This window comes from Acomys russatus, chromosome 23 (assembly GCF_903995435.1).
Source record: "Acomys russatus chromosome 23, mAcoRus1.1, whole genome shotgun sequence".
Taxonomy (NCBI): Eukaryota; Metazoa; Chordata; class Mammalia; order Rodentia; family Muridae; genus Acomys; species Acomys russatus.
This window is the reverse complement of record NC_067159.1, coordinates 7,624,050-7,644,413: the sequence shown is the minus strand read 5'-3', so window position 1 is coordinate 7,644,413 and position 20,364 is coordinate 7,624,050. Positions and strand designations below refer to the sequence as shown.

Genomic DNA, 20,364 nt, shown 5'->3' with positions numbered 1-20,364 from the left:
CAGCACAATTTCCTTCCAGCCTTCACTTTGCTGCTTGCTCAAAACAAAAAACAAAACAACAACAAAACCAAAACAAAACCACGAACAGAAACCAGAATCCCCACACCCTCGAACCAACCCTTTATCTATTTGCCCCACTTGTTTTCCTGAAGATGAACAATATTCTCCCAAACCGAGGAAAGAATTTTCCTTAGAGACATTTATTAGACCCCAGGCTACAGTAGAGCAGGAGGTGTACGGATGACTAAACAGTGCCTCTGCCACCGGGGACCATGAAGTCCTTCACAGGGACAGCATGCTGTACTCCGGAAGTATCAGCAGCCGCCCTCTTTCAGGGCAATCAGTACCTGCCGAAGCGGCCACCCTGGTTGGCCACCGGAGGCCGAAGAGGTCGAAGTTAGGCTCGAACCCCGCACCCATCTGTGGCTACGGCTTGGAAGGCAGCCATTCTGGCATTCCCTTCCCCTGGAGCCCACAGGATAGGTCTTTTCCCAGTACTACAACAGATCAACTGCCTGCCGCAGTTGAGGATTTGGCGCTCCGGGTTTGGCACTGCGGTTCTAGTTTAAGGGCTCAGTGTGCCACCCAGCGGAGGAAAAGGTGCGGAACTTCAGAGCAAGCACGGAAAAGGAGAAAGGACCAATTTAATGCTCGCCTCCTAGGGGGCGGGGCCATCTTAGGCCTCGCCCCCCTCAGGGCTCCATTTCCGACGCAACCTCGTCCTGCGGCTCCGATTGGCTGGCTTTTGAGCGTGAGGACGTTGCGTCGCGGGGCGGGGCGGAGAAGCGGAGTCTGTCAGGCCTTTAGCTGTACGCCCCCCCGCCCCCCCCCCCCGTCACCCCGACCGCCGCCCCCCTCCCCCGAGGTCGCGTCGTCGCCACCTCTCGCCTGGTCTGAGTGGGTGACGGTCGGGGCTCCGGGTGGCGGCTCCGCCTCGGCGCATCTCTCCTCAGCGGCCTCTCTGAGCCAGCCGCTGTCCTCGAGCGGGTCCCGGCCGGCGGAAGATGGCGGCCGCGCCCCGCGGCGTCTGGGAGCAGCGGCGCCTGGGCTGTGGGTCGGGACCCTTCTCCTGGCTGCTCGTCCTTGCGCAGGCGCTGCTGCTGCTGCTGCCCGCTGCCCGGGCCGGCCTGTGCCCGGCGCCCTGTGCCTGCCGCCTCCCTCTGCTGGACTGCAGCCGCAGGAAGCTGCCCGCGCCCAGCTGGAGGGCACTGTCGGGCCCGCTGCCCCCCAACACCTCCAGTCTGTGAGTAGAGAGGGCCCGAGGAGGGCGCGGTCGCCCGCGAACTGCCCTGTAGAGATGGCGAACTTTTGAGTGTTGGGGTCTCCCCGGGATTTCTGTGACGATCGGAGTTCAAAATCTGGGGTTCCTGAGGGTCTGTAACGGAGATGTTTGATGTCGGACTCACGGGTTCTGAGCACAGTGGAGACCCTGGATGGCTGTGGGGCCGGGTCCAAATGAGAAGCCCTCTTCGGGCTGCATCATTTTTTGTATTCCAGCTTGACTGGTCCTTGGGCACGTGATGCAAACATGATCTCTCCCAAAGATGCAGGAGCTCCCTTTTGTCCCCAGTTCTATCGACTCATTGTATGATTCAATTTTGATACCTGAATTCTTGGCAGTGTTGAAAACGTTATCATACATAAGGAAAGTCATTGCTGACCCCGCATATTTTTGTAAAAGTGGTATGCCGTAGCCATCAATTTAACGAAAGGAAAGGTTTTTTTTTCCCCCTCCCAAATCACGAGGCAAAGAACCTTCACATCAGATCTCTTTGTTTATCTATGAAAGTCCAATACAGTGGTTGAGTGGATTCTGGACTCTTTAGCCCTGAGTTTAAATCCTGACAAACTTGTATTAACTAGTGGCACCTGGAGACCTCACTGGTCTGAGTCAGTATGTATTAAATACAACAGTAGACATTAAATACTGCAATTATGAGACGTCTTAGCCACCAGCATACAGTTATGTCTCTGCCACTAACTGAGCGACACATGCTTATTAATTAACTTCTAGAATTACCTCTGAAAAAGAGTTATGGCTAAAAAATACTTTGGGGTGTAATTGAAATATGAAGATTGGTTGGGTTTTCATCAGAACTAGGATATGCATAGGAACATCTGTATCGCAGAGGGTAGGTATGTTTTTACAGTACACATTTATAGGTTAGTATAGATAGGAAAGAAGCTAACTCGTATATTCATTTGGAAATTTAGCAACAGCTACAGTTAACATAGACTTGGAATATAGTAGCACAGCTTCTGTCATTTTATGGTGGTAATAGCTGTAGCTAACTCTGGTTTGACTCAGACCTCACTATTATCATGTAGCATGATATTAATTGTCATGAATTAAACTTAGCAAATCATGCTTATACAGCAGGCGTCCTTTTCCGAGAAATTGTTGAGACAGCTACCTGGATATAATAGACCGACTATGACAAAGGTTTACACGTAGTATGACTTAATATAACCGTAATTGAAATAAGCATGGCCTACTTTTGAAGATCATTGAGGCATCTGAGCATGTTGTTTAGCATTCATGAAGCTCTTGGGTTGGATCACTAGCACTGAAAAATAATTTTAAAATTCATTAGGAGGTATATAGTAATTAGAAGTAACGTTACCGAAGATGCAAATTGCCGAGGCTATTTGCTGGTTAGTTTTTTTGTTTGCTTGTTTGTTCTTGTTTTTTCTTTTTTGTGTTTTCAGAGGAGGTATTGCCCGGTAGCCCAGGATGACATCTATCCTCCTGCCTCAGCTTACTGAGTCTGCATGACCATTCCCAATTTGCATTCAGAAAATTTAAATGTCCTGTAATGAAATTGACATTCTCAGATAAAGGGAAATGCCTTGGATAACAATTCTCCTATGGAAATGTAATTGGGGGCTGGAGAGATGGCTCAGTGGTTAAGGGCACTGACTTCTTCCAGAGGACTCTGGTTCAGTTCCCAGCAGCCACATGGCAGCTCACAACTTTCTGTAACTGCAAGGTTCAGAACAACAACACACATTAAAAAAAAAAAAAAAAAAGAAAGAAAGAAAGAAAGAAAAAAGATGTACTTGAATCTTCCATTAGAAAAACTCATACACTGTTCAGGGATAAGATTTTATTGAACTCCCAGTGATCCACCTGCCTCTTCCTCCCAAGTGCTGGGCTTAAATACCTGTGCCACCATGCCTGGGTAAGATTATATTCTTTTTCAGCTCAGGCTAAAGCATTCTTCAGCAACTGCTATTAGCTACATAATTGCAGATATACTTTAGCTTTCCTTATGTCATCTTGAATTTTAAAAACACATTGAGTGCTTTAAAGAAACTCAAATGCTCAAACTTATGGCACTCATGAAAATGATTGTGCACAAAATCTGTTAATCTTTTTTCTTTTCCCCAATGATGGGTATTGGATCTAGAATTTTAGGCACATAAGGCAACTGCTATATTACAGAGCAACACCTCCAGCTCAACTTTGTTTTGCTTTTGAGTTTATTAGGTATGGTCTTTATGCCTTTCTGTCTTAGAAATTCTCTAAAATATCCGGTTTTTCAAAATTGGATTCTCTGGGCACGGAGCTCTGTGTTGTGTCATTTAATCACACACACATATATACAGATTGGAGGACCAGGTAAATTGTAACTAATTTTCTTTTTAAAAGATATTCTGTTGTGCCTGGTGGTGGTGGTGGTACACACTTTTAATCTCAGCACTTGGGAGGGGAGGCAGAGTCAGGCAGATCTCGTTGAGTTTGGAGCCAGCATGGTCTACAGAGTCAGTTCCAGGACAGCCAGGGCTACACAGTGAAACCCTGTCTTAAAGAAACAAAACAAAACAAAACAAAAAACCCAATGAAAATTTGTTGCGTTTTACTGCTTTGTATGTGTGAGCATGTGTGAAGGTCAGGGGACAACTTGTGGAAGTCAGTCCTCTCCTTCTACCATATGGGTCCCAGTGGCTCAGACGTGTGCCCTTAAGCTTGGTGGCAAGTATTCTCACCCTCTGAGCCGTCTTGCCAACCTTCTGCCTCTGCTTCTGCCTCCTCAGCGTACTTGTGTGCACTACCACAACTGGCTGACCTTTGTATTTCTTCATAGCTCTCTATTTTCAGAATGCCATACAGTTGGTGTTCTGGTTTGAATATGAGTTATCTTCCATGTTGATGTATCTGCCTACTTTCTGGTTGTTGTTGTTGTCATTGTTGTTGGTGTGTGTGTGTTGTTGTTGTTGGTGTTGTTTGTTTGAGACAGGGTCTCACTGTATAGCCCTGGCTGGCTTGGAACTTCTTACGTAGACCAGACTGGCCTTGAGCTCAGAGATTTGCCTGTCTCTGCCTCCCAAGAGGATTGTAAAGTTTATTTGTTTAAGTACATTATTTATTTACTGAGTGTATGGGGTGGGTGGGCAGGTACATGCTCTGGTACATATGTGGAGGTCAGAGACAACCTATGGAAGTTGATTCTCTTCTTCTGTCATGTAGGTCTCAGGTGAATTCTGGATAGCAGGGTTGGCAGGAAGCACTTTGACCTGCTGAGTCATCTTGCTGGTCCCTCATTCTGTTTTTGTTACAGTAACTCTGATTGTTTCCATTTGTTCCTTTAGAATAGTTGTGAACAGGTTAATTCCTCCTCCTCCTCTTCCTCCTCCTCCTCTTCTTCCTCCTCCTCCTCTTCCTCCTCCTTCTTCTTCTTATTATTTTCAAGTTAATTCTTTACCGCACAGAGAACATTAGCTTCCCTTGAATAACTCTAGGGAAGTCTTTCATCAAGTCTCCCATAATTTTACAGTTCCAACCCTGTTCAGAAGTCCAAAGTCTCTTCTAAGATCAAAGAAATCCTAATTGTGAGCCTCTGGTCAAATCAGAAAGCAGGTACCTACTTCTAATCTATGATGGAGTAATAAGCATTATTCATAAAGGGTAAATGGATACATGATAAAAAAGATCAGACCAAAGAAAAATGGAAACTCAGCAGGGCAGACACCAGATGCTGCAGTTCTCTGTCCTTGTAGGCTTTGATTTTTTTTTTTTTAACCTACTTTATTTGGGGTTCCTTAATGCCTCTACCTCCCTTCCAACCCACTGGTACTAGCCAAGAGAGAAAGGTTACTAGGGACAGGGGATGTCGCTCTCTCACCATAAGTTTACCAAGCATATTAGCAGTAACTACTGCAGTCTCAATGTATGCTGTCTTGAAATCTCTTCCATCAAATGTAGTCTATTATTTTGAATTCACTCTTATAAAAATTTCAAAATACAGGCAGAATACCCTTTGTCAGAGTACAATGTGACTGGCCTCTAGTCTAATTCTCTATAAAGTCCTTGTTTTCTGAAAGCTCATAAGCATAGTCTCTGTGGTGTATACGTTTAGTAGCGTTTTGATATCAGTGTGTGGCTTACTAATCTCTGCTTGTTAACGTTCTAGGGCTTCTTTAATCTGGAGCTCAAATCTTACTTTCCTTTTTGCAAACCAGTTCTAAGGCCCACAGAGCAATATCAGCATATTGTAACAACAGCCCTACTTCTTTTATTTTATTTTTCTTAGCCCTACTTCTTAGTATAGATTTTTTTTTATGTGCGTTCGTTCCCTCCCTCCCTCTCTCCCTCCCTTCCCTGGCCTTGAACTCAGAGACCTTCTGCTTCCTAAGTGCTGGTATCAAAGCCAAGCACCACCACTGCCCAGCTATTAAGTTAATTTTTCTTATTGCTATGACCAATTACCTGACACACATCAACTCATGGAAGAAGGATTTGTTTGTCGCGTGTTCTGAGAGATGCAGTCTATTATGGAGGAGCCTGCAGTGGCCTGCTCATAGCTAGGTGGACAAGGAAACAGTTTTTTTGTTGTTTGAAACAAGGCTTTTCTAAGTAGTCCCATGCTGTCCTCACACTCACAAGTTTACTACTTTTGCCTCCTGAGTGGTGGGATCATACTATGTTTTGCTTAATTCTTCAAAATTCATTTTATGCTCTGGAGGATCCAATTACTTACTAGTCAGTGTACCAAGTATGTTTTATTTGATTTATTTCCTTGTTTGTTTCTTCCAGACAGAGTTTCTCTTATAGTCCTGGCTGTCCTGGACTCACTTTGTAGACAGGTGGGCTTAAACTCACAGAGATCTGTCAGCCTCTGCGTCTTGAGCTCCTGAGTGCTGGGATTAAAGGTGTTCGCCACCTTGCCCGGCAGTACGTTTTCTTTTGTTGGTTTTTTTGAGACAGGTTTCTCTGTGTAGCCTTGGTTAGTCTGGACTCTCTTTGTAGATCAGGTTGACCTCGAACTCACAGCGATCACTTGCTTCTGCCTCCCAAGTGCTGGCATTAAAGGCGTGTGCCACCACACCCAGCTACAATTTTCTTAAGTTATTTAACTTGTTTCATCTTGATAGCATGTAGGTTTCGCTTAAGATTTTTTTTTTAGTACAATAACTTCTTTGTAGATAGTTTTCAAAAATTATATGACTATATATGTAGAATAGATTCTTAGAAGTAGTGTTAATGGATGATTCTGGAATATCATATATCATGATATTGGTGTGTACCCCAATATATTGACCAAATATTTAGTGGACTATTTATCTTATTGTTTTCTCATGAAGTCAGAATTCAGAATTAATATTTAGATTTTTTAAATTAAAATTTTAGTTTTAATCTATTATAATTTATTTAGGTTACCAATATTTTGATTATTGTTTCAATATTTTAATGTAGGAGCATGGCCTGGTGGTACATATGCAAAGATGCTGAGTGACGAAGATTGCAAGTTCAAGGCCAGTCTCAACAACTTAGTGAGATTCTGTCATAAAAATGAAAAGATGGGGCTGGAGAGATGGCTCAGAGGTTAAGAGCACTTGCTGTTCTTGCAGAAGATCTAGGTCTAGTTCCCAGCAAACTACATGCCAGCTAATAATAGTCTGTAACTCTAGTTTCTGGTGACCAAACACCTAGGATTTATTTATGAATTTGTTTGTAATCATGTACATATATGTGAGGGTATGTTTACGTGAGTGCAGGTGCCCTTGGAGGGCCAGGAGTTGGAATTATAGGCAATTGTGAACTGCAAAATGTGGGTTCTGGGAATTGAACTCAGGTCCTCTGCAAGAGTAGTATGTACTCATAATTCCAGAGCCAACTGTCTAGCTAAAAATTAAAGTACCAAAAAAAAAAAAAAAAAAAAAAAAAAAAAGGAGGACATAGAAGACTAGGCAGGTGCACAACTAAGTGGTAAAAATGCTTAACTAACAGGAGTAAGACCTGAGGTTCAATCCTAGTACTACTGGGGGTAGGGGAGAATTGTAATTAGTAAGGTAAATTATATTAGTCAGAGAAACAGAACTGATAGAATGAAAACACACACACACACACACACACACACACACGCGCGCGCGCGCACACACTTTATTAGATAATAGTGGCTTTCAGGCTATGGTCCAGTTAGTCCAGTGATGGGTTGTCTCCTGACAGGAAGTCCCAAGAATGCAGTAGTTGTTCAGCCCATGAGGCTGAACATCTCAGGTGGTCACCAGAATCCCAAAAAAGTAAGCTCTCAAACTACACCACAGAAACAAACTTGCCAGCAAGAGTGAGGGTAGCAGTCAAAAAACAAGAGTTAAGAAGACGTAAGAAGTCAATTCCAGTGGTCTGGAGAGATGGCTCAGATATTAAGAGCACTGGCTGCTCTTCCAAAGGTCCTGAGTTCAATTCTCAGCAACCACATGGTGGCTCACAATCATTTTGAATGAGATCTGGTGCCCTCTTCCATCATGCAGGTGTACATGGAGGCAAAACACTGTAAATATAATGAACAAATCTTCAAAACAAAACAAAACAAAAAGCAAGAGTTTCCACCAGAAGGCATGGCCCAGATTTAAGGTAGATCATCCCACCTCAAAAGATCCAAATTGAGGTGTGGGTCTTCCCCTTGAATGAACCAATGAAGAAAAATGCCTCATAGGTATTTGTGTTTTAGTTAATTCCAAATGTAGTCAAATTGACAACCAACAATAGCCATCACACTAATATAGGGGTGTATTTCTAACTAAAGTTTTGCCTTGGGAAATGGATTGATTTTACCTGCATGTCCAGTAGATAAATGCTTAGAAGAAATGGTGCTAGACCACTGTTTTTTGTTTGTTTGTTTTATTTTTTAAGATTTATTTATTATGTATGCAGTATTCTGACTGGGTATACACATGCACAGCAGAAGGGGGCACCAGATCTCATTATAGATGGTTATGAACCACCATGTAGTTGCTGGGAATTGAGCTCAGAACCTCTGGAAGAGCAACCAGTGCTCTTAACCTCTGAGTCATCCCTCCAGCCCCTTGCACCATTGTTTTATCTCAGATACTTCTGTTTCAGATACATTGACCTCTGTGTTAATCATTTTATTTATATATTTAATGCAGTCCTATAAAGTTGGTGCTGATATTCTCATTTTATGGTAGAGGAGACTGAAGTGAAGTACAGAGAGGTTAAGTGCTTTGCCAGTGGTTCAAGAGCTGGGCATGCAAAGACTAAGTTCTTATTTCCTGTATTGTTAGGATAGTCCGAAAAGTACTTTGAGTGGTTAAGAACCTAAGGAAAGCCATCGTAGGCCTGTAGGCTTGCAATCCACCTAGCTACTCAGGAGACTGAGGAAGCAAGATTGCAAGTTCAAGGGCTGCCTGGTGAGACCCTTTTTCAGATAAAAATATTTTTATTGCTATTTTATAACTGTAATTTTGCTACTGTTATGACTTATAATGTAAATATCTTTTTTTAAAAAGAATTATTTATTAAGTATACAGTACTCTGCCTGCATGTGTGCCTGCCCACCAGAAGAGGGCATCAGATCACATTATAGATGGTTGTGAGCCATCATGTGGTTGCTGGGAATTGAACTCAGGACCTCTGAAGGAGCAGTCAGTGCTCTTAACGTCTGAGCCATCTCTCTAGCCCCAATATCTGTGTTTTCTGATGGTCTTAGGCGACCCCTGTAAAAGGGCTGTTCAACCCCCCAAACGGGTCATGACCCACAGGTTTAGAACTGTTAGATAGTGTTGCTTTTGTCATTGCTGTGATAAAATAACTTAACAGAAGCAACTTAAGTTTCACTGTGTAGCCCTGGCTCTCCTGGAACTCACTTTGTGTATCAGCCTGGCCTCAAATTCAGAGACCCACCTGCTTTTGCCTCTCCAGTGCTGGGGTTAAAGGTGTGCGTCACCACTGTCTAGCTTGGCTCGGGTTTGAGAGGTATAGTCTGTCACGGAAGGGAAGGTGTGGTGGCCGGAGCAGTTTGAACTGTGGCAGTGGTAGTGTGAGGTGGCTGGTTATGTGGCATTGACACTCAGGAGGCAGAAAGCCCAAGTGGGAAGCAGAGCTGGCCCGTTATCAAGTCTTGCCCACGAAGTCTCGTTTGTTCCTGCTAATGCACAGCTTCCCCAAACAATGCAGAACTTTAGCTGGGAAACGTGCTCAGCCACATGAGCCCAAGGTGGACACTACATTTACACCACAGCAGCACTGTTAGAAATAGTAAAATGAAGCCAGAGAGTTTCATCTGGAGAATAGCACCATGCGTGGCGTACCTTCAGATTGTACTTTCATGGAGATATGTACCCATTGTCTTTAGCTCACCCTAGTTTAACCGTAGAACAGAAATGCTTCCAGGAACCATTTATTCATGGAGGAGAGGTTCATTTGGATCTCATTTCCTCTTAATTCAGACAGTGATTATAGGTACTGGAGTTTTCTAGAAAGCCTGATGGTTGGAAGAAACAAATTAGAGGCTAGATATAGTGACATAAGTCTGTAATCCAGCACCCGGAGAGAGGGGAAAGGAGGAACAGGAGTTGAAGGTCACTTTTGATTTCATATCAAGCTCTAGACCAACCTGAGGATACTCAGATCACCAACCAGCATGCTAAGTCACAGCATGATATAATTACTGATTATAATACTAACCCTGAGTATTGTTACTATTTTCAAAAGTAAACTATACTAGTTATATTCTAGTAAAAGAGATTTTTCTTATTCTCAAAACAGAGTCAGTCTTCCTGGATAAGTAAACAAAGCATTTTTACCTTCAAAACACTAGATAAAATTTCTTTTTTTCGAGAGAGAGGGTTTCTCTGAGTAATCTTGGCTGTCCTAGAACTCACTCTGTAGACCAGGCTGGCCTCAAACTCACAGAGATCTGCCTGCCTCTGCCTCCTGAGTGCTGAAATTAAAAAGTGTGCACCACCACCCCTGGCTAAATTTTTTAAAAAGAGATTTATTTATGTATTAAGTACGCAGAATTCTGCCTGCATGTAACACCTTCACACCAGAAGAGAGCACCAGATCTCACTCTAGATGGTTGTGAGCCACCATGTAGTTGCTGGGAATTGAACTCAGGACCTTTGGAAGAGCAGCTAGTGTTCTTAACCTCTGAGCCATCTTTCCAGCCCCTAAATTTTCTTTTTTACAATAAAGAAAATTATAGGTGTTTTGTCTGCGTTTATGTGTGTGCACTACTTGTATGCCTGGTGCTTGTGGGGGCCAGAAGAGGTCATTAGATCCCTGTACTGGAGGTACAGAGAGCGGATGCTGAGAACTAAACCTGGGGCCTCTGTGAAACTAGCAAGTTCTCTTAACTGGTGAACCGTCCTCCAGACTGTGGGTTGTGTTCTTTGAGATTTCATCTCTCTATGGGGCCCTGGCTGTCCTGGAACTCACTGTGTAGGCCTGGGAGGCCTAATAGTTAATGCATGATGGACAACCATTCTACTAGGAGACTACATTCTTTACCCTTTTCAAAAAATTTTTTGGACACAAAGTCTCACGAAGTTGTCTAGGTTGGCCTCCAGCTTGTAGTGTTCCTGTCTCAGCCTCTCAGATCCTTTGTAAAAGACCTTTTTGGGGGCTTTGTTATATTGAAGTTAATGGTGTTGGTTCTTGAAAACAACAACAGAAGATTGTTGACACATAAGTGGACAGACCTCACTGGGCAGAAGAAAACGCTGGTATCTCTGTGGCTACAGGAGTTCTCTAAGCATTCTGTAAATAATTTACACCCTGATGGCACTGCATAACCTCAGTAATGGCACCTTTGGCTCCGGATGATATTAAGCACTTAATAATTCATTGCTTATTGCAGCTGCTTCCCTGTAGCATGAGTGGGAGAGGAGTCTACAATGCAGAGCTATAAAGCCTTTACTGAGACCTTTACATATTAGTCATCCATTAATACTCATATTTGTAGTGTTAGAAAACACAAGAAAGGTTATTGATTGTCAAGTACATTTGGGGATAGTTGAAGAGAATAGTTGTGGCTTTCATTTTAACCATAGCAGTGCTTGTGATGCCTTACCAAACCTTAAATCTTATTATGATGAGGATGTGTGTGTATATGGTTTGCATATGTGAGGGCATATGTGCCTGCAGGTGTGGGTGCACATGTGTGCACATGTGAGGGCATGTGTGCCTGCAGGTGTGGGTGCACATGTGAGGGCATGTGTGCCTGCAGGTGTGGGTGCACATGTGTGCACATGTGAGGGCATATGTGCCTGCAGGTGTGGGTGCACATGTGTGCACATCGGCGAGGAGGCCCAAGATTGGTTTTGGGAGTATTTTTTTGAGCACAGGTCTCTCATTTGAGGCCAGAGCTCGTCAGATCTGTTAGTCTGCCTATCCAGGTTGATCTTGGGATCCTGTCTCCACCTTCTGGCATTTATGTGGGTATTGGAAATCCAACGCTGGCCTTTCATGCTTGCATGACAAGCATCTTATCTACTGAGCCGTCTCCCGAGGTCGCTGAAAGTCTAACTCTTTTTTTTTTTTTTTTTTTTTTGGTTTTTCGAGACAGGGTTTCTCTGTGTAGCCTTGGCCATCCTGGACTCACTTTGTAGACCAGGCTGGCTTTGAACTCACAGCGATCCGCCTGCCTCTGCCTCCCGAGTGCTGGGATTAAAGGCGTGCGCCACCACGCCCGGCTATGAAAGTCTAACTCTTGACTGCACTTCTCCCTAAGAATTTTCCCAGGGATGGCACTCAGAGTTAGTATAATTTCTTTTCATTTTTTCTTCTTTGTTTTTTCCTAGGCCTGGTTTTCCTCTATAGTCCTAGTTGTCCTGGAACCTGCTCTATAGACCAGGCTAGCCTTGAACTCAGAGGCCCACCTGCCTCTGTCTCTGGGGGGCTTGGATCAAAGGCATATGCCACCACCGCCTTGCTCTAATAATTTATTTAAATACTTCAAAAGATAGTTTTATGTCAGTACCATTGCTTAAAGTACAGTGGCAATGCTTACTTTTATCTTGGTGTACATGAAGCTCTTAAATGAAAGTGGCTAACATTTACTGATGAGCAGGCATGAATCTAGCTGAGAACAAATTGTTCTGTTGTGATAGAGACATCATCCAAACCTGCATGCACTTGCCAACTGCCTGTGGCAGCACAGTGAGACAAATTGATCTGTAGTGTTTCTGCTGTGTGCCCCTATTGCTAGCCATATTGTAACATACAGTAGGTCTCTTGGGCAAACAGCTTGTGTGGGCTAGGCTCCATTTGAAGATTGTAAAGACTACAGGATCACCTAGGTGACTTTTTAAAGGCTGTTTAAAAGTTTAAACTCATGATGAACTTTAGTGAAATTTCTACTCTAAAGAACTACTTGATAGAGATGGGATGGAATTTTGAATAAATAGCTTCTCTACTTCGCGATTTGTGACTTTGGGTTAGCAAGTTATTAGTTTGAATGCTTGGTTTTTTATATAAGTAAAGTGAGGATGATAAATGTATTTGCCTTATAGTTATGTGCTAATTTAGCTAGTACTACACAGAAGACTGACTGTGACTTAATAAATATTAAGCCAGAACTGTCACTAACATCAGCATAATTTGGATGAGATTTATTACCTTCTCCAGAAGCTAGATAGCTCCTTTTAGGAAGATCAAATTCCTTGAAGGATGTGATCAGTTTTCATTTTTTGCTTTTGAGATTCACTGTCTTTCATTGTTAGCCTTTATTTTTTATTTTTGGTTTTTCGAGACAGAGTTTCTCTGTGTAGCTATGGCTGTCCTGGACTCACAGCGATCCACCTACCTCTGCCTCCCAAGTGCTGGGATTAAAGGCGTGTGCCACCGTGCCTGGCCCCATTGTTAGCCTTTATGAATTACCTCCTCATACCCAGCTCAGATCCAGTTGTAGTACAGGAACTCTCATTTGACTTGTAAAATCTGCCTTTACATTTGTTTGCAGCTGACTGGGCAGTGGTGGCACACACTTTATCCCAGCACTCAGGAGACAGAGGTAGGTGGATCTCTGTGAACTGAGGACAGCCTGGGGTGACACAGAGAAACCCTGTCTCAAAAAAAAAAAAAAAAAAAAAAGTACAACAACTGGCGTGGAACTCACAGTGATCCGCCTGCCTCTGCCTCCCGAGTGCTAGGATTAAAGGCGTGTGCCACCATGCCCAACCATGTACTTTTTTTTTTTTTTTTAAGATTTGAGCAGTCTATTTACATGTATGACTGCATGACAGAAGAGGGCATCAGATCACATAGATGGCTGTGAGCCACCATATGGTTGCTGGGAATTGAACTTAGGACATCTAGAAGAGCAGCCATCTCTTAACCACCGAGCCATTTCTCTAGCTCCCTATACTTTTTATTTTTTTAAGACATGGTCTTGATATGTAACCCTGGCTGGTCTAGAATTTACGGGCAAACCTCAAATTAAGTGATCCTCCTGCCTCTACCGTCTTAGTGCTGAGATTACAGACAATTCAGTGCCATGCCTGACCTGAATTCACATTTAGGGGTGGGTGTGATATCTTAAGGGCTGAGGTCACATACTCCGCTTGAAGAGACGGCTCTTGCAGAGGACAGCATTGAGTGCACGTAAGCCCACCTCCAGGGGACTCTGATGCCTTTGGCCTCCATAAGTACTCTAGCTCCCGCGCACACACCCACAATGAACATAACTGAAAATAAAAGAAACCTTTTTTGTTTGGTTGGTTATTTATTTACTTATTTAATTTTGAGACAGAGTATTACTATATAGCTCTGGGTGGTTTGGAACTCGATATGTAGACCAGGCTGGCCTTAAACTCCTGCTTCTTTCTGAGTGGTCTGCCTGCCTCTGCCTCCCGAGTGGGATTAAAGGCATGTACCACACACCTGGCTAAACTAAATCTTCTTTAAAATATTTTACCTTTAGTAGGACTTAGTATTCCCATTTTAGTTCTGTACTTCGTTTCTTCTCCTCCCTTCTTGGAAGAATGCCTCAGTCTTGGCCCCCTCTACACTGAGATGTGTCTATCGAACCCCTGCTTTGTTGTATTTCCCTCTGAGCTCCAGCTTCCACCACTAAGCTCAGTATATTTGTTCTCTTTCAGGGATTTGAGTCATAACCGATTGTCTAACTGGAACATCAGCTTGGAATCACAAACATTACAAGAAGTGTAAGTTATTTCTATTTATTCAATATTAAAGTCTTTGATGTAACCTAATTTTGGTGTGTGTATTTGATTGTCTGTATGTGTACATGTGCACTTGTACATGCTTGTGGAGTCTAGAGATCAACATTAGGTATCTTCCTGAATTGTTTGTCTATCTTATTTATTTACAACAACGTTTTTATTTATCCTTTGTGAATTTCATATATTTTGCTCATATTCTTTCCCTTACCCCAGTTTCTTCCCAACTTCATGTTCTCTTTCTCTCCCCACCCTACCCCTCCCCTTTCTCTCGTTTTTTGAAAAAGGGTCTCACTGTGTAGTCTTTGCTGGACTGAACTCACTTTGTAGGTCAGACTGGTTTTGAACTCAAAAAAGTCTGCTTGCTTCTGCCACCAAGCCTTCCCTGGAGTGTGGTTGATATACTCATTGAAAAAAACTGATAGCCTCTCCTAGCAGTAACCAATTTTAAATAGCTTTTTGTCTTGGATTAGGACTTTGTGCCCATTTGCCCTTGGGGTTGTTTTGTTTTGTTGTAAATATATAAAATGTAGTATTTATGTTTATAGAACATAATACTTAAACGTTTCAGAATTACAATAATATTGACTTCAATATTATATATAATGTTGTCATAGAATTCTTGAATAATATGAGAATAAGTTGGAGTCATAAAAACCAAGGTTAACACACTATTGCTTTGTTTGTAGAAAAGTACATACAAATACAAATATTTGAGTGCATATATAATTTTCAAAAACTGGTTTTAGGATATGAAGGGACTGCCAGCTTGAGCCTGGCAGGCTTTGTTCTTCCCCCATTCCCTCTGCCATGCTAAGAACTGTTAGATTGTGTTCCTAAAGGTAGCCCCAAGGCCCATTCCCTTATCCCCTTGGGGTTTTGTCTGGCTTGAGCTTGTGAGGGTCTTGTGTATGCTGTCTTAGTCTTTGTGAGTTCATATGTGCATTTGCCCCATTGTGTCTAAGAAGATAGCTGTTTCCTTGAAGTCATCTACTACCTCTGGCTCTTAGGATCTCTTTGACCTCTCTTTCTCTTAGATCCCTGAACCTTGATGGGAGGGGTGTGATAAAGATTTCCCATTTAGGTCTTGTTTTCCAAAGTCTCTTACTCTCAGCGCATTGATCAGTTAATTACCATCTACTGCAAGGAGCTTCTCTGACAAGGCTTGAGAGATGTAGGGGTGTAGCAATTAGGAGTTGGTTCATCGTTCTGTTCACTTGGCAGGATAATGGTAGTAGATTTCCTCCTAGGGCCTATGACCCCAGATTCTTGGCCTCATTCTACCTTAGTTTTTGAGGCAGCATCTCTCAGCCTGGACCTCACTCATTCAGCTAGTTTTGCTATCATTGATCACCAGGGATTCAACTAGCTCCACTTCCCCCACTGCAGTACTGGGTGTACAGATGTGTACTGCTTTGTTCAGCTTTTTTATATTGGTTCTCAGGATCCAGAATAGGATCCTCATGTATGTATTGCAAGCACTTTACTGCCTGGACCACTTATCCAGCCTGAATTTGGGAATATTTAATCTAGAGATGCTGTGAAAAAAATTGAAGGAAGGTCTGGAGAGATGGGTCAGTGCTTAAGAGCACTTGATGCTCTTCCAGAGGACTCAAGTTCCGTACCCAACAACCATGTGAGGCAGCGCACAGCTACCCTACTGTCCTAGCACTGAGCTGTATCTCCCCTACTCCCCCCCCCCCCCCGTTGTGTTTTAAAGATGTATTTATTTATGTTACAATGTTGTGTCTGTATGTATAGCTGTACGCCAGAAGAGGGCACCAGATCTCATTATAGATGGTTGTGAGCCACCATGTGGTTGCTGGGAATTGAACTCAGGACCTCTGGAAGAGCAGCCGGTGCTCTTAACCTCTGAGCCATCTCTCCAGCCCCCCTACCCTCCTTTTTTAAAAATTAATTTTTAAAATTAAAATATATTTACATTACTCCTCCCCCCCCTTTGAAAACTTACTATTTTATGTGAATGGGTAGTTTGCCTGCAGCCTGCATGTATGTCTATGTACCATATGCATGCAAGATCCACAGAGGCCAGAACAGGAAAGTTGGAAACCCTGGAACTGGAGTTGGAAATAGTTGTGGATTGCCTTTTGGGTTCTGGGAATCAAACCCAGGTCTTCTAGAATAGTACTCAGTGCTTTCAACCATGGAAACATCTCTTCTGCCCCCCCAACCCCCACCCTCTTAAAAAAAAAAAAAAGAATATTGCTATGTAGCACAGACTGGTCTAGAACATACTGTGTGGGCCAGGCTAGCCAATGAGGCTACTGGCATGTGTCATTATATCTGGCACAAGCCTTTGTAATACTGATTTTTCTTTATTATTTTTTTTGAGATTAAGTCTTTTTACTATAATCCAGACTGGTTTTGAATTTACATTCTCCTTATGTTCTTCCCAAGTAATGGAATTACAGGTGTGCTAAAACCACAGCGTCTAATACTGATTTTAGTGGTGGATCATTACTATGAAGTAGCACATTAAAATTTCTAATTTCTCAGAGCTGGAGAACTGGCTCAGCAGTTAAGCACACATACCCTTCTTGTAGAGGACCTGAGTTTGCTTCCTAACACTCTCACTGGGTGGCTCACTACTGTCTGTAACTCAAGCTTAAGGCAATCTGATGCCACTGGTTTCTGAAGGTACTTGCACTTACAGGTACAATCCTTTTTCCCTCATATAATTAGAAGTAATAAAAATCTTAAAAAAGAAAAAATCCAGTTTCTCAGGAACCACAGTTTTATATTAGTCTAATTTATCCTGAGTTATAGGCCTTTACAAATTTGGACATACTAGCATTTTAGCCAAAAACCAGAATTCAAGAGGTAATTTCCATCATTAAACTTTCAAAACTGTTTTCTTTTTTGCTTAGGAAAATGAATTACAATGAGCTAACAGAGATCCCATATTTTGGAGAACCAACACCTAATATTACTCTACTTTCATTGTAAGTTAAAATTTCAGATCTTTTATTTAATTATGAATTGTGTGTGTATATATATGTACCTACATATATACATATATATGTACATATGTATGTATGTATTACATACATATATGCAGAAATCCCATTTTGGAGAACCCATACCTGTTATCACTTTGCTTTCACTGTAATATAACAGTACAAGTTGTTTGTTTTTCAAGTACCTATAATTATTTAGTATCTTTGTTTTGTAGGGTCCATAATTTTATCCCAGAAATAAATGCAGAAGCATTCCAGTTTTACTCTGCTCTCGAGAGTTTAGACCTCAGTTCCAACATAATAACAGAAATCAAGGCATCTTCATTTCCTCGAATGTCACTGAAGCACTTGTAAGTAAACTAGAGACCTAGACTTGCTCAGAGGTTGGAAGAACGCTTAGTTGAGTGACCTGCGAGGGAGCAGTGGGCTGGGCAGTGACTGCTGTGCTGCCTGCTGCCTGGATCTACTTTAAAGTGCATTTCTGTCACTCCTTGGTAACCATATTCCCTCATGTCTGTTATTGTAACTTTGATATGCGTGTAAAACAAGCTTAGTTTTGTGCTTTTGGGGTTCTTTATTCCACTACTTCACCCAAAAGAAAGAGCGCACTGTTGCCAGAAAAAATTGCTAGACATTGAGAGCAAAGTTTGAGATTTGGTTTTTAACATTTATTTGTTTGTTATTGTGCTCCGGGTGATTTTTTTTCCCCCTTATTTTTCTTTCTTTTTTGGTTTTTCAAGACAGGGTTTCTCTGTGTAATCTTGGCTGTCCTGGAACTCACTCAGGCTGGCCTTGAACTTAGATACTCATCTGCCTTTGCCATTAAAGGCATGCACCACCCTTGCCTGGCCTTTTCTTCCATCTTTAGGTGGGTTCCAGGGATGGAATTCAGATTGTTAAGCTTGTTTGGCAAGTGCTTTTACTTGCTAAGCCATCTTATAAAGATGCACATATACACAGAAGATATCAGTTCAAAATACTTTCTTGGTTCATAAGCATGATGATTGCTTTTGACATGACATGCCTTTGCATGACATGTGCCTCCCATGAACTTTATTACAACCTTGGCACATGCCTTTTGTCTGATGTGAAAAAAAGCTTGACTAGGGGTGAGGGGTAGAAATAGCAGTTAAATGCTTTGTCAAATGTATGTAGTTAAGTGAGAATTGGAGCCAGAATTACAGACTCTGGGTAGTTATCACATTTCTTTTCTTTTACTGCTGCCTTATCATTTTAGGAATTTGAGTAATAATAGGATAACTACCTTGGAGGCCGGCTGCTTTGACAACTTATCAGATTCTCTATTAGTGGTAAAATTAAACCGGAACCGAATTAGCATGATTCCACCTAAAATCTTCAAACTCCCTCATCTCCAATTCTTGTGAGTAATAAAAATTGATGAATTATAAGACGAGTTTTCCTACATAGCAGTTTTTCTTTTAAATTGCTATTATTATTCAGCCAATTTTCTAACTGTAAAATTGTTTGTTTAAGGGAACTGAAAAGAAACAGGATTAAAATTGTAGAAGGCCTTACCTTCCAAGGGCTTGATTCCTTACGCTCATTGAAAATGCAACGGAATGGAATTAGCAAACTCAAAGATGGAGCGTTTTTTGGCTTGAATAATATGGAAGAATTGTAAGTATCAGAATAGGAGATAGTTGTGAGGGCTCTTTTTGGGGCTTCTAATGCCAACCAGCTAAGAGGTAGTTGCTTAATTGACAGAGATACATGGATGGTCTTTCTGATGTGAGGTGCAATACACAAACAACCTCCACTTGTTCCTCTTTCCTCCTTCCCTCCTAGGTTGAACCCAAGCCCGTACACTTGCCACACCTCTTGCTTTCATACAGACTTTTAAGTTTTTTTAGTTAACTGGTATTTTTGTTTTCATTCTTAAGCTTTTCAATATAAAAATAAATTACATTTCATACTGTTTTGACTTGAAATTACCAGAATTTATCTGGATTGGGAATCCTGTACCACTTGGCCTGTTGGTTTTGTAGATACCTAGTCCCTTTAGGGCTAGATCTTTTTTTTTTTTTTCCCCCTCCCCCGCCCCACTAGGGCTAGATCTTAAGGTTCTTGGGTCACTAGCGTTCAAAAGGTGTCAGTCAAAGGGAGTTTAATGGAGATTTAAAACTGTGCTTGGTATTGGATGCCTTGTTTTGAGTTACTCACTTCTCTCTATAATTGTACAGAGAACTGGAACATAATAACCTTACAGGAGTGAATAAGGGCTGGCTGTATGGCTTGCGAATGTTACAGCAACTATATATGAGCCAAAATGCTATTGAGAGAATCAGCCCCGATGCATGGGAGTTCTGCCAGAGACTCTCTGAACTGTAAGTGTTAGTGGTGCCTCATAGGAGGGTGTGAATGGAGTCAGTTATTTCTGGCTTTCCTGTTTCCTTGTTTTTTGTTAGAAACACTAAACTTAGTGTTTCAATGGAGTAAAATCTGTGGGTTGGACTAAATACAATAATTCCTAACTTTCATTATTTTTTATTTTTTTTAGGGATTTGTCCTATAACCAGCTAACTCGCCTTGATGAATCTGCCTTTGTGGGTCTCAGCTTACTGGAGAGATTGAATTTAGGGGACAATAGAGTCACTCATATTGCTGATGGTGTATTTAGGTTTCTTTCCAATCTTCAGACATTGTAAGTTTTAGTTTTCTTGTTTTAAAAATCTTTTTTAGAATGAAATTAAGCAAATGAACGAAAATAACTAGCCAGTATGAATATATATATAACATATATATATGTTAGTATTTCATACTTCTTTTGTTCTCTATCCCATAAATAAATATTACAGCAGTTTATACTTTATTCTGATTTAATCTCCTAACAGCAAAGCCTCTTCCTGTCAGTTGGTAGTGTCAGAATGCAATCATCTGCTTGTTCTCATGATGGGGAGTAAGTGTATCAGAACCACTGGCTTTTGTCTGCAAGGATGTA

The 20,364-nt window shown here is 41.9% G+C and overlaps 1 protein-coding gene and 1 pseudogene across 2 annotated transcripts in view; both read left to right on the top strand.

Moving 5' to 3' along the window:
* Positions 1-830: 830 nt before the first annotated feature.
* Lrig2 (leucine rich repeats and immunoglobulin like domains 2) overlaps positions 831-20,364 on the top strand; it is a 57,043-nt gene continuing 37,509 nt past the window's right edge. For both annotated transcript variants that reach the window (XM_051165932.1, XM_051165931.1), the window contains exons 1-8: positions 831-1,243; positions 14,347-14,412; positions 17,316-17,390; positions 17,621-17,755; positions 18,643-18,786; positions 18,900-19,043; positions 19,607-19,750; positions 19,924-20,067. In XM_051165932.1, coding sequence (XP_051021889.1) covers positions 1,005-1,243; positions 14,347-14,412; positions 17,316-17,390; positions 17,621-17,755; positions 18,643-18,786; positions 18,900-19,043; positions 19,607-19,750; positions 19,924-20,067 — 1,091 coding nt within the window. In that variant the 5' untranslated portion in view covers positions 831-1,004. The remainder of the gene's footprint in view (positions 1,244-14,346; positions 14,413-17,315; positions 17,391-17,620; positions 17,756-18,642; positions 18,787-18,899; positions 19,044-19,606; positions 19,751-19,923; positions 20,068-20,364) is intronic.
* On the top strand, positions 18,382-18,493 carry LOC127206749 (uncharacterized; annotated as a pseudogene).